Source organism: Chelon labrosus, assembly GCF_963514085.1.
Source record: "Chelon labrosus genome assembly, chromosome: 14".
Lineage (NCBI taxonomy): Eukaryota > Metazoa > Chordata > Actinopteri > Mugiliformes > Mugilidae > Chelon > Chelon labrosus.
Window position 1 is genome coordinate 16822972 of NC_140347.1, and position 20393 is coordinate 16843364.

The 20393-nt window shown below is 42.5% G+C and overlaps 1 protein-coding gene across 2 annotated transcripts in view; it reads right to left on the reverse strand.

Moving 5' to 3' along the window:
• Positions 1–2498: 2498 nt before the first annotated feature.
• The window catches only part of ptprk (protein tyrosine phosphatase receptor type K), a 109524-nt gene continuing 91629 nt past the window's right edge, over positions 2499–20393 (reverse strand). For both annotated transcript variants that reach the window (XM_084560814.1, XM_084560813.1), the window contains 16 exons: positions 19696–19856; positions 15892–16079; positions 15321–15408; positions 14476–14552; positions 12827–12863; positions 12604–12701; positions 11770–11886; positions 11525–11679; positions 11307–11442; positions 9984–10133; positions 9713–9886; positions 8284–8415; positions 5995–6120; positions 5701–5864; positions 5393–5528; positions 2499–5246 (listed from right to left, as the gene is read on the reverse strand). In XM_084560814.1, coding sequence (XP_084416940.1) covers positions 5193–5246; positions 5393–5528; positions 5701–5864; positions 5995–6120; positions 8284–8415; positions 9713–9886; positions 9984–10133; positions 11307–11442; positions 11525–11679; positions 11770–11886; positions 12604–12701; positions 12827–12863; positions 14476–14552; positions 15321–15408; positions 15892–16079; positions 19696–19856 — 1993 coding nt within the window. In that variant the 3' untranslated portion in view covers positions 2499–5192. The remainder of the gene's footprint in view (positions 5247–5392; positions 5529–5700; positions 5865–5994; positions 6121–8283; positions 8416–9712; positions 9887–9983; positions 10134–11306; positions 11443–11524; positions 11680–11769; positions 11887–12603; positions 12702–12826; positions 12864–14475; positions 14553–15320; positions 15409–15891; positions 16080–19695; positions 19857–20393) is intronic.

A 20393-nucleotide genomic window follows, 5' to 3' on the forward strand; every position in this document is an offset into this window, starting at 1 on the left:
TTATCCCTTTACCGTATCACTAAAATATGTATTTAAACATTTAGGTTTTAAAGGGGTTACGGACAAGAATCCATTATCGCTGCTTTCAAAAAATATTTCTCAGTGTCTGAAAAACAAATTTGGGAGGCTATGTTAGGTCTAATCAACAGAATTAACGGATGATAAATCGATAGACGTGACTTACGCTCTGATGTGCTTTTTTTTTTTGGAGGCTTTCAAATAGTCAACACCACAAGATGTTTGGCGGCTATGGTTCCTGGGAGGCTTTCAAATAGCTGATAGTTTCACACCGCAGCAAGATGAAATGCACGTCTGACGCTCGGTGGCCTACAGTTTTATACAAGACTTTGTCTACTGAAACCCGAAAATGTATTTATGACGGGAGGGTCTCTTCCATAGAAGGGTTGAGGAGATTAACTGTCTATATGTGTTCCTAAACATGACCTTTGACCACCACCACCATCCTGCGGCTGCTGAAATCTACGTTTTAACACCATCAATTTTCTCGGTGCCTTCCACACTAAGGCTTCCTGAAGGACGCTCACAGGCGTCTCACTAATGATCATGGACGTGAACGCTCTCTTGCTCATTTTTATTTTTTAAATCTGTCTCAGACTGAAGCACGAAGCACTGAAACGCAGCCCGGGGGCCTCGAGCTTCGAGAGGCCTCCGTCACATAGTTTTTTTTTTTTTTTTTTTTTGAGTAGATCGCATTAAGTGTGTGATGAGTTATAAATTTATAGCCTACCCGAATTATTTGCAAATAAAAATATTACTGTTTGTTTTGCTGTCTTTGTCCAGGCAAAAACACGTAGGCTACACACAGATGACAGTTGAAAAAAATGGATGACCGCGAAATTTGAATCTACACAGTTGTAGATTGTACAATTTAAAAAGGGGCAACATAGAAATGAAGTTAAAGCGCCGGGAGAGTGGAGCCTCTAAATTAAAAGTAAAACAGGAGCGGGATAAACGACAAGCACAAGTCCGACAGAACATCCCTAATATCTCCAGCTTTTTCACCACATCTAACCGCAACATCAGCGACAATGAAGAGCGGGACAGCCACCCGGCAGATGCCTCCACTTCACCGGCTCACCCACAGCGGGGTGCCTCGACCGAGACAGTGACAGTCTGTCCATCGGCGGCATCACCCGCACCTTCAACCAAGCCTGGAGGGCCCGGCTGACGGACGCGGTGAGGCCGGTGATACCGAGGATGACCCCAGTGGGTGATCCCGCTGAGTGGTTCGAGACAACCAAGGATCCAGCATTGTGGAGAGACAAGCAGCGATAAAATAAAGACAGTTCTTATTCAGAGAGGCGCTGCAGAATTTCACAATTGCAGGTCGACCTACCCAGCTTCTGCAAGGGATAGAACTATTGGAGGTAAAAGTCGCCACTTTAATAATGACTTAAGGTATTGCTGTTTGCCAAATGGACAAACGGAAATATTTACTGTTTTGCCTGCAAACTTTTCTCTAAGCTGCATCATCAGTTTATTGAGGGATTTAGTGACTGGAAACATTCAGAACGCATCGGGGACCACGAGAGGAGTGAAGAGCATAAGGCTTCCATGTTATCCTTACTTCACAGGGGGAGGGGCATCGGGACTGTTGATGTTTCAATGGCAACAGAAATGGAAGCAGCAAGGCAATACCATATGGGCAATACTGGAGAGAAGTCCTCAAAAGAGTTGTTGCTGTCATAAAGTTTCTGGGGGAGAGAGGGCTTTCATTTAGAGGAGATTGTGAGTTGCTGGGGTCATCTCATAATGGAAATTTTCTCTGTATATTGGAACTGATTGCTCAGTTTGATCCATTTTTGGCTGGGCATATGGGCAGAAAGGCCGGGGGAAGTGTGTCTTACTTGTCATCAATGATTTGCGAGGAGTTTATTGATGTCATGGGAGATAAAACTAGACAGATTACTGCAGAGGAAATTTAGGAGGCAAAATACTTCTCTGTTGTTGTTGACTCCACCCCAGACCTTTCACATGTTGACCAACTTACTTTTATTTTCAGGTTTGTAAACAAAGAAGGAAAAACTGTGTGTGTGGTGGCAGCTCCATGGCTGATCAGCTGTGTGTGTGTGTGTGTGTGTGTGTGTGTGCGCGCGTGTGAGGGCCTATAAGAGTCTGACCCAGGGGCCTCTGAATTCTTAATCCAGCCTTGCATATGCTTGCCTTTGACCTCCATCGACTTATCCTTTTACACTAAATACAGTCATTTCTGGTATCCTCCTATCTCCCCGCCCCTTTCGCCTACTGCCACACTGCATTTCCACGCCCCCCTCCTAACCCCCGCCCCCACACCCCCACACCCTACCACACATCCCTTGACCGGGTTCATTAGTTCAAGGTCATCAATCATCTTTAAAAGTGACATAAAGTGTTTCCTTATGTTTTTTATTTATTGTATTATCACTTCTCCTGTCAGTGGTTTTAATGTCATGCCTGATTGGTGTAAGCCAACAACAGAACACTCTCGACGGCATTAATTAAAGAAGTGGTTTTTATTACAGCAAAGAAGCCAAACATTACAGACAAGAATAATTATGAACCATGAATATCAACTCTATAGTCAGACTGGCCTCTCGCTTCGTCAGGTCAATGACTTCAGATTTATGAAAGTGGGAATGCGAGCATCTTCCCGTGAAGTGTGTAGTTTAGACGGTTTACATACTGTATTCGCTTTCTGCTAACACAATCTTCACTCTCATGCGAGGCGGCCATCTGTTTAGTCCGACTGGCATTCCCCCGTCATCTCTGAATATAGTGTACGACTGGATTAATATAGGCCTCCTGAATTTTTCTCTCCCTTCTTTGAGCCAGACCAGAAATCTGGACAAATAAAAACTAAAAGTTCCACAAACAGAAAGAAGCTCTGCAATGAGTGAAAACTTTAAACACCATCTGTCGATATTTGAAGTTGAATTCTGCAGGACTACAATCTGTGACTTTATTTATTTTTTTATCTACAACAGAACTAATGTTCTGACATTGCATCCATCTTCTAAATCTCCACTGTTCATCCAACAGCAGAGCCTTTTTTTTTTATAGTACTCATGATAGTGTATTTACATTAACATCATTAAGAGTAGGGCTGCTCTTGCTCCATCCAAGTGAAGCGTTATATTTACAATAAAGGTTCTTTTTTTTCTTTTAAATCCGTTTTTTTTTTTTTGCACAAACAGAAACACGTCTGGAAAGCTCGTACGTGAAACCCCACAAAGAAGCATTCGTGATGAATAAAACACGGCGGGTCCAAAAAAGGTGTTCAGAATATCGATTGTCCACGAGAACGCGTTCAGCAAAGAGCTCCGGCCGCGATCGAAGATTCTGTTTAAAATGCTCGTTATCAACAAGCAGATTTAAAATGACTAGGCACGATAAATGTTTCTGTGTCACCGTCCTGCACGCCACCCTGTGTGTGTTTTTCAGGGATGCCGGCGAGCAAGGAAGTGGAGAGGAACAGCCTATCCCGGATGAGACGTCGAGAGGGATACGAGCCGTTATCCAAAATACTCTGTGCACATAAACGCTCCGATGCTCTCCTGACCACAAACGGAGCAACGGGCTGTTACACAAATAAACCACAGTAACGTCACAGGAAGTGAAAACAAAGACGGTACTACTGAGTTCCACCTAAATACTGAAAAACTACTTCTAAAGCTTTAATATACAGCTTCAATCAGGGGTTCTTAAACTCTTCTTCGTGGACCCAAACTGAGCAGGTGTGGTCTCTGACTGGGACTCATCGCGGGCTCATTAAATCATGCTAACGCCCTTCGCCGTTTAAGAAACGCTGGTGGTAGAGTAAACATGGAATGAAGAATGATTGTTCTTACAAGCAATGCAAGTAAACAAACAATAAATACAAACAATGTGCTTTATCCATATAGACATATTTACACAAAGTCTTTGGCTTATGAAGAAACGTCGGCTACAAAATCATAATAATAATATCAAAAACAAAGAGAAAAGTGTCGGCCGCCAGTGCACGGATAGGGATGAAGCCTGGGGTCAGTTCACTTCCAAGTCCACTCAAGCCGTAAATGGAAATTAATTAATTTATTTATTTATTTTAAGATGAAACTATTTTTTTTAAGATTAAGGGGTTTTCTCTTTTTCCAAATCTGCATGAAAAAAAATATTCCATTTATGAATTGGCTGAATTGAAAGTGCATTGGGCCCAGCCCTGACATACACATGATTAGGTGAGTGGAGGGAGGGGGGAGTGAATGTGGGGCACAAAGAAAACGTCTATCCAGTAGATTGATACATGATACTACAAAAAGCAAACGCTGACTGCTGAAAATAAAAACAATGATACATCATACACTTTTTTTTTTTTAGTGAAAATCCTACATAACATTTTTTCAAGTTGCCACTTCATTATAAAAAAAAAGCCTAACACTCATGATGTAAACTTCCTGTTTTGTTCTGTTCCATTGTCAGCCTTCTTTCTTTGACGTATAGTCTCTATTCTGTAGTCTGACAATCCGCTGGGTTTAAATGGCAGTCAAGTTCTCAAACACATAATAAAGTTCACTGAAATGAAGAATAACATGAGGATGCGTGGAGCAGAAACAGAAGCGTTCACAGAGATTGGCCGGGCTTGTAAGATTCTTGTACAAAAGTACTTGCTGCAAATATTCAAACATCACCATGATGAGATGCCCAACACTGTTAGATTACTGTGGCGTGAAAGCGGGGACGCGAGGCCGCTGGAAAAACTCGCAGTTTTACCGAAAGCTGTGGTCGCAGCTTGCAAAGGGGGGAGGGGGAGACATCTACAGGCCACACTGAGTACTGCAGCTGGAACAGCACGAAGCGTCGAGTCCATGGAGGGTGACAGGCTAAAACGTTTAAATGGGGCCCGAAACATACAGGGGCCCGCTGGCACTCAAAGAGCTGTACAATAAGCATAAGGGAGGAGTGAAAGGAGTAACATCTCCTCCTCCGCTGCTGCACTTCCTGTTTAAAGTCTAAACGTTTCCCTTTGTTTGACGACACCGTTACAAGGAGCGCCGTTTGAGTCGGGACGCAGAGTGGATGCTACAGAACGGCCACCACAGAGGGGAGTCGGGACCAAGCGAAAGCAAAGGATCAAACACATGTGAAGTGAACAGATGTTCTCCGGCTCTTCCTCTTCCTCCTCCTCCTCCTCCTCCTCTTCTTCTTTCCTTTGCTTAAGAGGATTCAATGAACTCCAGTGCCAGGTCGTAGCAGAACCGATACTGTTCCTGTAGAGACAAACAGATGCTAGGCTCAATATCTGCATGCTCACGGCTTGTTTCATTTTATATATATTTATATATTTGAGCACGAAACATTTAATTCTACAACTTTACACTCGACCTGTTAAACGTGTAATCTGAGGTGAACTCACCGGAGTGTCCACCATGTTGGGTTTGCTGTTCCTCAAGGTCTTCACGGCGTGGAACACGTCCACCACGCTCTGCCTCTTGGCCATCTCACACACGATGCTGCTGGCACAGAACACCCCGCTACGCCCACCTCCGTTTCTGCAAACAAACACAGAACGACAAAAAGTACAATTTAATATTTCGCTACTGGTTTTTGCCACAAAAACCCCCCCCTCACTTTGTCAGTAGATGTGTCATTAACACTTCTTGTGTTTATGACCAGATGGTGCCAGGATAACTGCTTTTACTATTCCTCTTAACAAACACTCACAGGCAGTGAACGATGGTTCTTCCCTCTCCCTCCTCTCCCTCACGCTGCCACTGGTCCACCTGGAGGATCAGTTTGAGGAAGGAGCGTTTGGAGGCGGGGACCTCTCTGTGCCCCGCCCACCCCAGGTACTGGAACTGACGAACCATCAAGTAGCCTTCCTGAGGCTGAAAGATCGAACAGCAGAAGAAATGATTCAGACATACAGCAGCACTGTCTTAACCTCAGTCCAAAGAACTAACATCAGAGAAGCAGAGTTATTCATACGAGTTTATAGTGATGAGTCTGTGGACTAACCCTGGTGAGGTTGCAGACTCTGAAGAGTCTGCTGATAACGTCACAGTCCATGGAGCAGGACATACATTCCACCTGGACGGGGCCGTAACGCAGCATGCCCTCCTCTGGCCAGTACTGAGGACAACCCTGAGAAGAGGCAGGTACAGAGTTCACGACGACATGTTGGAACAGAAACACAATGCTGGAGAGAAGTACAAAGACTCAATTCTAAGCCCTGCTGTTATTATCATTTGTTCTTCATTTGTTCACATGTAGACAGTGCAGGTCCAGACCTCGGTACCTGTAGATTTCTGGTCTCAGTTTGTAGTCTGAGTAGTATTGACCAATCATGATTGAGCAGCATTTGCAGGTAAACGTGATTCCATGTGTTTTGGTGAGCAAAAGAAGCAGACAGCTCTGTCACACCCTGACGTCAAGTAAGACGCATCAAAATGTCACAGGTAGTAATAGTAGTTTTAAATCGTTAACTGAATGTCAAAGGTCAAGGATCTCATCTCCTGACTTTACCTCACATCTCAACTTGTTTGACTGCAAACAAGGAGCTGGGGCACAGAGCAGGAAGTCTTAGATGTTATATCTGCTATCAAGAAATCTAGTTTTCACTCTGGAAGCAGCAAATCCTTGGCCCTGATGGGGTTTACGGTGAGTGAGTTCAAAAGCAACAGACGACAATTCTATTTCAATGGAAGCAAGTGATATGAAGATAAAAACAGAACCTCCCCAGAAATGTAACTACACGCCACAGTAACACAGAGCACAAGAGCTGTGATTGGTCCGCTTGGTAGTAGCGTGTTTCCGATTTAGTATCCAGCTGCTTCTCTATCGCCGCAATTTTTGGATTGATTGTTTGGGATCAATAAAGACGGAACACATCGAGGATTAACTGAGGAGGTTCGGAGATACAAACATTCACATTTCTAAAGTTTCAGTTGCCATTGTAGAAAGTGAAGCAGAAGTGGAAAGTGAGGCAGGAAGTAGAGACAAAAATGAACCCAACTAGCAAAAAAGACACAGCACCGCCTAGCGTTTGGGTGGTGTTTTTACAGAGCGAGACAGACTGACGAGCGCACAAACATAAATGGCTCCCGCTGGCATTAGGCTACCTGGGTAGGTTGCAGTGTCTATGTCCCACAGTACCTTAAATAAGCCTCGGCTCTGTTTGTTCATTCAGTCCACTTTTAAATGGACGCTGACATAATGTCAACAGCAACTTGAAAACAATGCAACTAACCACGCAACTTTGTCGTAATGTGAACATAGTATCAGGCGACTGGTGGCAGACATTTTGCCAGATCATAGCAACAGAAGCACACCAACACTGATATCAGCAACAATGGCTGCATTAGAGAGCCCTTTCCTGAAACCTGGTGTCTGTGCGTGCCAGCTGATTGACAGGTTAACGAGAAACTGAATTGACCTCAGCCATGGTTAAGGTTATATGTTACACCTGTGCTTGTCTGCTGGGAAAAGGTCCATTTTAGTGTTTGGTGAGCTGAAGACAAGACTGGTACGGTGACTTGATGTGATGATGGTACTGGAGTAAGTGTCATTTTAATTCAATATTAGCCTTTTATCACACATGTGCTTCCTCCTTAGATTATAGAGGGGATTGCTGTGTTCACGGCGAGTCAGGGATTGACACATCCAGCTCTGTGGCACCTGGTCACTTTGCAAGTTCATCTTTGTACATCATGTGAGAAATATTCTAGTCTGTTCCTAGAGTGCTTCGTGCTTTTCTGGACTTGTTTTTTTTTTTTTAAGCTAAGACTTTCTATCAACCATCTGTGTCCTGAGTCGTGCTTTTTAAGTGCTCCTCAACCAGTTCCTTGTTACCGACATGAAGTACAAAGGCGAACTGGCAAAGTGGGAAGGAAACACTGAAGCTAAATACAAGGGGAACAACGACACACAGGTGAGCTACATTAGGGCGGGGCTAACAATCAGGTGGCAGCAACCACAATGGGGGAAGTGAGGACATCTGAAATAACAGGAAAACAGGAAGTGCTCAAAACACAGAGATCTGGTTAATCGTGACCAGGTGCTGCAGAGATGCATGTGGCAGTAAATTCAATAGATCAATTAATTTTACCATATAAACTTAAGCATTGTATTTATAGTTATACTAATAAGTACTATGTTAGCACTCTCCTCTATACAACTGGTAGATGTGATTTATTTTCCTCCTTTGGATTGCTGTCACTGTATATAGATATAAGATAAGTATAATCCAATCATTAGAAGTTACACTACTGTGTTTATTGATGCTGTGTGGTAGAAGAAGTGAAGTACCTGAGCCAGGTCGATCTCATTCAGCATCACCAGACTGGTACACCCGTAGTCGTAAACCAGACGCCAGAAGTCTTTGACGGTGTTGGGCAAAGGATGCTGGGTAACGATGAAGGCGGCGGGCTGTCTGTAGCTCTGCAGAGACGAGACGACAAAACCGATTATCAGGCCTTTCATCCGCAAAGAGGAGCCACGTCGCTCACAAAGGAAACATGAGACATGACAGAACGAGCACACTTAAAAGGTGATGTGTGGTCGGGGTGATCATGCAGCGGGCCTGGTAACTGTGAGGGTCAGGAGCATGCAGGTACAACTATACATACAAGAACATCTAGGTTTCATGAGGTCGATTAACTTCATGTTCAGTTAGTTCACAGCACACGTGTCTGGTTCCTACCGACTAAATGAACTGACTGAACTGAATGGGAACTGAGCCGTCTTCAATGGAAAATGCGCAGCCAAATATGCGACACAGAATGACTTTGGAGGCCGAAGGCACTGTATTCATGGGGTGGGGGGGAGGGGATCTAAAGTGGGTGGGGGTTGTGGGGGAGGGGATCTAAAGTGGGTGGGGGTTGTGGGGGGGGGCACGGTGTGAATGGCTTTTGGTAAACATGAACCCGGTGGCAGAACAACACTGAAGCCATGAAACAAATCCAGTATTGGAGATTTGAAGTGAAAATCCCATTACCTGGAACTCTTCTGACAGCTGACAGGTTAGAGAGAGGCCAAAGGTAAGTAACTAAACTGGAAATGGAAACTTCTAAAACTCCAATGAATGCCATCAGTTTTACAGTATTTTGTGCTCCAACAGCTTTGGAGAAAAGCCATGCATATATTATACATACATCCCTACAGCCCACCCCCTTACCATCTCCTAGGTATCTCTATCTTACCTTTAAGTGTCTATCTTACTCAGTGACTTTTTGTTTTTTCCAGTCATGACTCGCAGGGCAACACGTTGAGGCAGTGTGTCGCCAATGTAAGCAATGTTTGGGTGGTGGCCAGAGAAGCTAGTGGTCTTTTCAGAACCTGGATTTGTCTCTAGCCTTCTGCTGCTAAAACCACAAACACAGCATCACACAAACAGGGAGGGGAGTCTGTGTGTGTGTGAGTGTGTGTGTGTGTGTGTGTGAGTGTGTGTGCGTCGTCTGTACAAAAATATGTGCATATGTTTCTCTTGATCATCAGTTCTGGGTATCCTCTTAAATGTCTGTATCATTTTCAACAAATATCTTGACTGCAGTTTGGGACAAGAGTATATTTTTTGTATTTTTTATTTTTTTTAACGAACTGTGCAAATCTAAAATGCATCTTACACCAAAAAGAACGCACCATGTCAAATGTCCCAAATGTCCCAAACTACTCTTGCTTGATGTGTTGAAAATAACACAACCTTACTGTGTGCAGATATGCCACGTTATGGACTTACATCCATCAGAGCAGCGTTGATGTAGTTGCTGCTCTCTCCGTCTATTGTAATGAGGAACGGGAGGCATCGGTCGGGGGGGAGGCCGTCCATGAAGCGGTTCTTATCTTGGTTCCTAGGCAACAACGCGATGCTGCAGTCTTCTGGTTGAGGCTGGGGAGTCACTGAGTTTAACGTCTGGATGCAGAAAGACAGAGAGACACGTGAATTCATAGCGATCAGGACACGTAAAATCTTACCGATGGGACGGAAGTAGGACGGGATCAGTTTTTACCTGGAACTCATCCTTCAGATGGGACGAGTTGGTCTGGGAGTCGATGCGGATCAGCTCGTAAAACGCCGCTTTGAACTCGCAGACCGGTATGGCTGTTTCCCCACATAGACAAGCCTCTAGTATGGCGTCATGGATGAATATATACTGCTCCTGAAGAGATATTATCCAAGAAACACATAGATGTCATATATTATAGACACACGTTTCAGTCTTGGTTATAGATCTTGGCCAACAACACAACATCTTTGTCACACACATAGCGACTCCACATGAAGGTGAGTACAGACAGTGTGAGCGAGGGAGTGAAGACTGGTCGGAGATGAAGGCATGGAGGGGGGTGACATGACGACTCATGACGAGACTTCACTTCTGAGTCTGAAACGTTCAGATCTTTCGAGAAAATGGCGGCAGCTTCAGTTCAGTGAAGACAGCGAAGACAGTGAGTGGTGAGAGGATGTGATTTGTTACAGGATGAATGACGTGAGCTGTTGCAGAAAACTAGAGCATGAAGTTGAATGAATGGAGCTAAATTCTGAGTCACAAGCATGTGGTCCAATTAGATTTTTGCCTATTTTCTTTCATTTCATTTTAACAAGTAGTCAAAGCTTCCTGAGTCTCAATCCTTGGCATCTGAAGACCATCTCTTTCTCTTTGACCCCTCTCATCTCTATATTAAATTCGGTTTTTGTCAACCAGTAAACTTCCTCACATTAACTAAGGCGTGGTGTTTGTTAGGTTTAGTCTATTCAATGTTGTGTTCAGTCAGGCTTGAATATTAGCTTAAAAATCTCCTCTTTCTTGTGTGGTGCCATGTTCATGCTTCAGTTTTACATATGATGGCTATGGGGCTTATTTCTATGAAAAGCAAGAAGGGTCGCCTCTATTTTCTAGAATATATATATTTTAATGGAAGCTATAAAACCACTACTTTAACCTATGTTTATGTGTGTCTATGCTACATCTGCTTAAATCTTTCCTTATCAAACAGATGTTTAACCAGTAAATTCCACTGAGTCGGAGCTGAAGGTCCATTCCCTATTCTTGCTGAAAGTATTTCTTTGTGACATGGTTTAAGTGTGGAAGTTGTAAATATAAACTCGTTCTGAATCCTAAACCACATCATGAATATCTCCTTGGAGTACGCCTTACGTTTTGAGAGCAATACGGTGACACTCACGTCATGGATGATTCGATGACTGATAGATGATCACATTGGGTCACCTCAGCCTGTACGTACCATGCCGATGGCTGAGTCTGAAGGTGAGTGTTTGCTATGTCTACTCTAAGATGAGGATGCAGATGGAGGATGGGTAATGCAGTCACCTCAGTCTGTACCATGTTGATCCTCCTGGAGCGAAGAGCTTTCACGCAGTTGTAGATGTCCACCACGCCTTCTCTCTCCGCCATGTCCAACATGATGTCAATGACGATGAAACAGCCTGTGCGTCCTGCTCCGGCGCTGCAGAGAGAGAGAGAGATGTTTTACAAATCAGAAAATATTTGACAAACTATGTGTATTTCAAATTTGTGGCAGACTATACCTGCAGTGGACCACAATTGGCCCAGCAGAGGGTGGATTGGAGATTTTAACTCTGCGGATGAAGGAAAGTAGTCCCGTGGCGTGATATGGAACTCCGTGATCAGGCCAGCCTGTGAAGTGGAACTGCTTGACTTCCCGCACCTCGTTGAAACCACGCTGGGTAAAGATCATCAACATTTTTAGATACAGCTTTACGTGAATTAAAATAAAGATTACATGTCACATCACTAAGAAAAAACTACTCACCCTCTCCAGCGTAAACGTGCGAACCACATACTCAGCCAGAGGTTCCACCTCCACAAACGTCACCTTGAAGTCTCCGTACACTTCAGCATCATCTGGCCAATACTTGTAGCACTTAACCTGGTAAAAAAATAAAAAATAAATAAGAACATGTAATAAAAATGTTTATCAAGAAGATACAGCCTTATCTTACATAAAAATAAGAATTTCGCTGCTCAGGCAGAAAAGATACTACCAATTAAATATAATGCTAAGTATAAGTACTTGGAAATATATTGTCAAATGCTGAATACAAGAAATAGTTTGAAGGTTTGGATGATTTCTACCGATTAGTAGAAATGAAAACAAATGCCATGTTTGCAACATACTGAGCATAACAAAGAGCAACAAAGAGGTTTGAACATTTTGATATTTATCTTGTCAAGTAAAAACGGATATGAAGCCAAGGAGATCACAGTTCCCGTACTTTAAGGAAAGATAATGCTAATTTCAGTTATCCACATATTTAAAAGGTCAAGATAGTAAAACATAATTTGGAGAGTCTGCCATTTTAAAATGAATTAACACGTCACCACAAGGTTTTACTTGCATAAAAATGCTGCTTATTTATATAAGTGGCATAGACTGTATATAAATATGGACAGTGTGTCTCCACTTCCTTGCATTGGCCAAACTGACGCTATTTTCCAGGGATACAGGCGGCGCCAGTACTGTCAAATGTTGAATTCTAGAAATTGTTTTAAAGATTTGGACTAAAAGAAAACACAGCAAAACGCTGAGTAGTGTGTCTTCCATCGCTGAACTGCCCGGCAGAACGAGACAAAAAGAGCAACTTACCCTTCCGACCTCCACCAGATTGGTTACCATGACGATGCAGGCCGACTGTTCCTGCCACACCATCCTCCAGAAGTCATACACAGTCTCGTGAACGGGACCTAAACACAGACACACACACACACACAGCATTTAACTGACTTTACACGAAGCGCTAAAAAGCGTGATCACGTGTTCAGAATGTGCATTATTTTTGTATGCGTTTACTCGTGTCATGGTATCTTACCCTGAGTAGCGATGTAGTGACTTGGCCTCTGGTATCCCTAAAAACACAACAGCACAGTCACTCAGTATGACTTTAAAATACGTGCATCATCTTTAGCAGAGCGCTAAAAACCTCTTATCACGGTTGGAGACGTCCACGGAGGAAAATAATAACCGTCTAAACTGCTCTACTCTGTTCTTTACTTTGACAATATAATGAAAGTCATTTTTAGGTGACACATTGAGTTGCACTGCATATTCTTCATCCTAAAGTTTGGAAAGCTGGTCATCTCATCACACAATTTGAGAAAACTTTTACTCTTAACACTCGTACATGACTTCAGCTGTAATTGTTGCCACAGCGCTGTTCGTATCTAGTGCGATGACAACCACTGATTACGCTTTCTTGACACAAAAACAGGGACTACGCATAAAACAAGAGTACAGGAGTGGTGGGAGGGCAAGGTGACGTGATAATCTTTCATGCGGCGGAGCCCACAGCAACTCAAAAGTGGATCGCGGTTTAATGCACATACGGATGGGCGTAATGAACGAATGCACAGGTGAAAAAAGGTGCCGGGGCGTGAATGGACGAATCCACAGTGATACTTACATCCCTGTACAGCCAAATCTACAGCCCAAGCCACAGGCAGAAAGAACGAGTGGAAGAAAGAAAGAAAGAAAGAAAGAAAGCACAACAATGTCAGTGAGTGTCAATCAGGGAAAAGAAAAAGTTGCATTGACACAATGGGTGTTTGAACAGGACATGCAGAAAAAAAAACATGATCTGAAACTGCAAATTAGGCTGAACAGAGAGGACTCTTCCTGATGGCATGAAACAAAGTTCTGCTGTTGTCTTGAAGCTGTCACTGGAGTCCAAACTGTAGGAGCCAATTAAGGAGTGTCCACTCTATTCACTCTAATTCTAGCTGTGACAGCATGCACGTAATTGTTTTAATGAGAGTAAATTATAATAATAATAACACAAGAGCATGCTATAAGCTTATTAGCATTAAAATAAGCACAATGTGAGTAGCAGTGATTGACATGCAGAGAGGTGGAGACAGATGAACGGGTGGCTGATAGATGGATGGATGGATGGATGGATGGTGTTATGGAATGGACAAACAATAGATAAAAGATAGAAAACAGCTCAATAAATGGGTGGACCAGTTAGAAGATGGATAGGTTCTTCTCAGTGACTTCCAGGAGCAGTTTGGTGAAATACTCATCTTATCAAGTCTGCTAGTAGCACTTGTTAGCTTAGCTTTTTTTTCATATTCACACAGAAAATGACTTAAATTGTGGCTTTATGGTGAGTTATTTGCCAAAATATGCCAAAAAAAAATCACATTTTCTTATAAGGATTTCTTTCAGTTCCTTACATTTCTGCAAAAATTTGAGAAAATCCATCAAGATATGCTCATAAATTCAGGGTGGACTGGTGAGTTGATGTAAAGGACTGGACTGACACTGGAGAAAAACACACGTAGTATATGTATGTATGTATGTATGATGCGTTTTTTTCGGGCGTGGCTGGATGTACACAACAGCACGATGGATGACTGGTAGACGCAATAAAGGTATAGAGGCCTGACATACGAGCGAGGGAGTGTGGTTTCGTTGGTTTCGTTGGGAGCCAATAGTAGCATTCGATGCGTTTCCACTTACATCGATGTAGTTGGCGTTGATGTAGTCGGAGGAGGGGTCGTCTTCTATGGGCTGGAGAATAACCCTTGAGTGGTCGTCTGAAGAGAGAGAGAGAGAGACACAGTGGAGAAGAGTGTGGGAGAGAGCAACAGAAGGACACGGGCCAAAGAAAGACAGTCTTAGTCTTACTTAAAGGCTGTTACATACTCCGCGAGAAGCGAGAAGTTTGTTCTTGCTTCTCGGTGTGACCACTAATCTCTCCTGGGTGGAGATCGGCATACTGTGTGTGGGATCATGCTGAATGAACGCCATAATTTGACGGTCACGGCCGTCAAAATGACTGGCAGACATCCGAAAACGGTAAGAACAGTGCCTCTTGTCGTCCGTCTCCTGCATCTCCCACAATGCATGTGCCGGAGTTCGGCACTTGAGTTTCTTGTGAAGTATAAACCTGGCCATAACGAACTTTGTTCTTGTTCTTGCGGAACAAATTTCTTGCTTCTCGTGGAGTATACAACAAGCTTCAGTGTGACGTGATCCTACATGAATCCACTATTTTCTTGTGAATATAAAACAATTTTTTTGAGTCTGCAATAGATGGGGCTTAAACAGAAAAAGGGGATGTTGTCAAAATTCAGCAACATTTGACTCCGAATGATGACAGTTGATGTGTTTAGTTACTGATGATCTAATCCTAATGACTAAGGCACTTGAGAGAATAAATAAAATCTATTCATATTTTCCCTACATCACATAATCAAAGAACATTTCACTTCCTTGTTTCTTTTTTTCCTTCTTCCTGTGAAGCAGTTAGTTTTTGACTTATGTTCTGAAGAGTACAGATAAAAAAAAAGAGGCTCGCTTACATGCTATGATGTTCCCATAGCGGTTCTTGGTACGGTTCTGCTCTTTCTTGGCCACGTCCCAGGAGGCCGACTGGCCCTCGAAGAAGCTCTGTATCACCAACAGCAGAGAAAAAAGGAGGAAAGAAAATTACACGTCATGGATTCTCAGAAACAAACATTACTTTACAACATCCCCAGGCAGAGGGGAAGTAGTTGAATTGTTGTTTTGCTGCTATATTGGTGTTATTCCACTGGTATATGAGCATTTAGAGTCCTATTAGACACCTAAACAAGAGGACCATAAAAAAAGGTTTGTGGCTCTTTGCCTGTTTAGTCAATAAGGTCTGAGAGTACTCTCAAATTAAGAAGCAATTTAGTCCTACTAGTCATTTCATCATTTTAATGTAAAGCCAAAACTTTAAATAGACATTGATTTTCATAATAATAATAATAAGTTTATGTTCTTGTATTCATTATAAACGTATCACCTCCTGCAGCAGAGGATTAAACATATCCCAGACACAGCCTGCATCACCACCACTCTTAATACGACCAGTCTCAGTGACAAAAGCACTGATTTTAACAATCTTACTTCATATTCCTCCTTGAAGCCGTAGCTGTCAGACGTTTTCATCAGGTTGATGTGCTGCAGGAGATCAGCCACTCTGATGGCCGGGTGGAGCTGCCCCGTCTGATAAGGAGACTCGGTTCCCTCACAGTGATACCGAGGAACGTCCAGAAGCCTGCTGTTCTCTGCTGCAGAGGCACTGTGGTTCTCATCTGTAAGAGGAAAGATAATTAGGTGAGGTTGTCTACTAGGTGTGTGGGGGTGGGGGGACAATAATGGAGCAATACACAGAGATCAAGTGTCTTATTAATAAATAAGCCACAAATCAATGCAATCAATTTCTTCTCAGTCCACTAGATGGTGCTGTTGATTGCTTTTTATTTACTTTAGTTGGGCTTGGAGTTTGTCAGGTACGTGCAATGTTTATGACAGCTTTTTTTTATGTCACTCTGCATGTGGCAGCAATAAAAATCACAGTGAAAAGAACAGATTGAGAACTTTTTCTTTTTTTGTCACAACAGATGTTAACAAAGTTTTCCTTTGGGGACATAATTTGCAGATGGAAAAAAGGGAATAAACCACAACATTGCTTAATTTAAGCATTGTGAAAATATGATATTGTGGCACTTCAGGTGTTTCCAAATCCTATAACGTACAAATTCTATTACTTTTCTTGTTTTACTAATAGTTTCACCCCTAAAAGGTACTGATTTATAGTGTCCAAAATATAAGACAATAGTCCCACTTTTCTAATCAGCTCTGAACAATAAATGACAAAGAGTTTAGAATAAATGATAGAGAGTTTTTATGGGTCTCTAAGGTGAGATAGATAATCTAATGCATGTCCCTTAACATTACTTTATGTTCTGCTGCCTCTGTTGTTACCAGTAGAAGAGAAATCATTTTCATCAAATCAAAGCATTGTCAGTTTGTTTGCTCAATATATATACACTCACCTGTGATTGGAACTATTGGTTAAAGCAGCAGAAATAGAGAAGAGCAAATCGGTTTAGTCAGACTGCAGGATAAGTGAATGTGTTAGTTAGTTAGACTCTAAACCATAGACTGTATATAAATATGGACGACACGTCCCCACTTCCTTTGGGGATACAGGCAGCACAATCTTACCACTTTGGACTCAGAATCTGCCCAGTACGGTCCAAGAGTGGAGCCATGCAGAGCCGCAATACTGATGACCTGACCACACTTCAGGTCATCAATATCGCGAATACTCGTGTTTTCGATTCACTTGCGTTTTTGGTTTAATTAACTCTAAGCTCTGCTCTACCTCCACCAGTTACAAGCAAATGTTGGTTTATGCACTGTACTTATGTTTTTTTTTTTTTTAAATCTCCACTTTACGTAACGGTTGGCATGGCAACTGGTAGTCGCCATTATGTCACATCCTGTTTCCATAGTGTCAAATAACTAACTAAAACTAAAATTATCCAAAGAAATTACACTTGAACATGAATCAACATTATATTAACTACCTAAAATTAAAGAACCCATCCCTGGAAAAATATTTTCAGTGTTTTAGTTTGGCCCAAGTCCCACCCACTAACATGGAGGAGGTGGAGCTTATGACCTATACTGTAGCCAGACACCAGGGGGAGCTCTACTTGCTTGGCTTCACTTTTGAGGAGCTGTTCTGCGTCCATCTTTATACAGTCTATGATCTAAACACAAACTAAAGGTTTTTATGTAGGATGGTGGAAAGAAATGACACCAAGACACAAACAAACGGTAGATGATCACAAAACAATGACTCAGATATAATAGTCTGCTGTTGTGATTACAGCATCCATGAAATAATCTTAGCTATTTGGAAGCTTGTACATTTTAAAAAGGACTTCACTGGCAGGTAACCAGGTCAAACTGCTGCAGAATGTCAAGGTGAACATTTCTGTGTTGTCGGAAAAATACGAGTTGACAGTAGTAACATACAGAATGACAGGTTGTATAATGGCCAGAGGGTTGCAGCACAACCGACTGATTTCATCTTCAGCGCTGTTTATTAACTGACACTGTTTATCTCATCCAACTGATGCTTTCCTCTGCTCTGAGGACATGTTAGCTCATTACTGATTGTTAAAGGCTCTCGTCAAGCCAATTAACAACAAACCTGACCCGACACGCCTCTTAATTCGCTACTTCCTCCTCCTCTGTGAAGTGATTGTCCAAGACAGGTTGTAACTGCAGCCTTCATTCCAAATTAGAGACTATGGAACAGTTAATTAGCACAGTTTGGTGGTGTTGTGGTTTGTGGAGGCCTTAAGGGTGTGTTAGAGCTCCACATCGTGCTGCACTGTCACGACTGAACTAAAGATAAACACATCGCAGTGGAGCTGGAGAAGCACCCAGTTTGGCAAAAGGTGCAACTTTGACGACTGTGAGCATCAACAACAACACAACCCTAGAGAAGGTAAAAACACGGTTGCCATTTTTCCACTGCAGAGGAAAACTTGTGCAAAAGACAAGGGGCTGTAGGTACTAAGTGGTCCGGAGTTGTAAGAGATTTAATCTGCAGTCGTTTTGCAAGGGCAATGTGACAAATTGTCTTCCTCCTCCGAAGCTTTCCTTTCCTTCCTGTCATTTATTGGGACACAAAGTGGCATGCCTTAAAACAACTCAAAAACGTGGAAATAATGAGCCGTCCGAGGGAGAATGATGGTAATTACTGTGAATATCAATAACTCTCAGTAGGAGATGCAAGCCGCGGCTGGAATTTGGGAGTGACTGAAGCTCGGGAAAACACAGGATGACAGATGAAGTGTTTGGCTGTTGGGGTTTTCAGTACCCGACATGTTTTACATAGAGAGTGTCGAAAAAATATAAAAGATGAACTCACAGTTTGGAAAAATTCATCACACTACTTTAACTTGACTTTGATATTTTTTGCCCCTTCTTGTGGGAATTCTAATTGTAACTACTGGTGCAGCGGTACAGAAACTTCAAATGAGCCAAACCATCCATCCTCACGAAAATAAATGTCAGCAGTCAAAGCACAGGACATTACAGTCGGTAATGGAGCCTTTGACCATGTTCAACAGTTATGGACATTTTTACACAAAACCGGGGACAAAAATACTGACGCACAGGGACGTACAGGCCGGGGCTACGAGCACGGTGGGCTATGCGATGATGATGATGGGTGGACCACTACAGGGTGTTTATTAGTGATAAATGTGTCTCACCTAACACAGCAGTAGGAACCAGAGGGTCGTTGGGCACTGCAGGAGGAAACATGGTGAGGAACTTTTTCCACATGTCAGACTTACTCGGACACAGATGAGAGCAATTGCTTGAATGCTCGCAAGTTCTGGTAAAAAAACCATTTTTTTCCAGCTATTTTCTGAATCAGCAGTTTCTTTTTCTTCTCTCTCTTGCACATCTGCAATCAACATCTGCACGTCTGCTGTCACTTGGTTTTGTTTCAAATGTTCAGACTGATTTAATTCTTGAGCCGAGAGTCGATCGACAGAACATTAATCAATAAATGATTTCAGTAATCAGTCCATCATTTGGGTCATTTTCCAGGAAATGTTAGGATTTCATTAAATAAATAAATTTTTTCACTATCTTCATTTATGTAATTCCAAAAAGATTGATTGATAGTGATAATAACTGGTAGTTGCAGCCAGTCAACTGTAGCCTAGCTGTTAGTAAGAATATCCATGCAACCATGCAATTATAAATGTCTTCAAGTAGACAGAAGAGAAAACTGATTATAAGATTTAAATGAGTTAAGGTGCAATAGAGATAAACAGAATATAAAAGACTCCAGATTTCTCTACCCTATGGTAATAACTGAGGCTATAAACCTACATCTGTTGTTGTAGTTGTGAGAGTCCATGAATGTCACAGCCATGGGGTCTTCTCCGTGCAGGGTGCTCTGGTCGGCATAGCTGCGATCCATTGCGTTCACCATGTGCGTCATTTCCTGACGCGTCGTCCCGATGGCGTCTTTGCGCTTTTTAGCCAGTTTCCTGTCAGAGGCAGAGAGGGACACAGTCAGGCCTCGCGCCACGACGAACACGATCAACTTCAGCCAGCCTGCAGACCGCAACCTCACAAAGAGGACGTCTCAAATGTTCAAGTATAGTTTTGATTTTTGCGTGGATTTCTTTTGTTTCGGCTGGGGCTGCGGGCTGCTGACTCAAGATGCAGAGGTTAGAACTGACAAGGAAGAGAAAGGAGAAGAGAAGAAAGGTAGGGAGAAGAAAAAAATACAGGAGAAAAGAGGAGAGTACAAGCAAGGACTATTTGTAGGAAAGGCTATTTGTATTTTGCAGCATTTAACAGGTCCAGCTATAGGAGCAAAGGGAAAGTAGCATCTAATATATACCAAGAACAAGTTGTTATCACCAGCTGTCAGATGAAAGCCTTTAGTCGTCTGAAACAATTGTTGTAGATAAAATTAAAAAGACCAAACCAAAACAAATAAAGAAAATTGACAAGAATTCAGAATATTTTGTTTTCATCCGACAGCAAAAGATCCCATTAAAACAACAGTAGGAGAATGA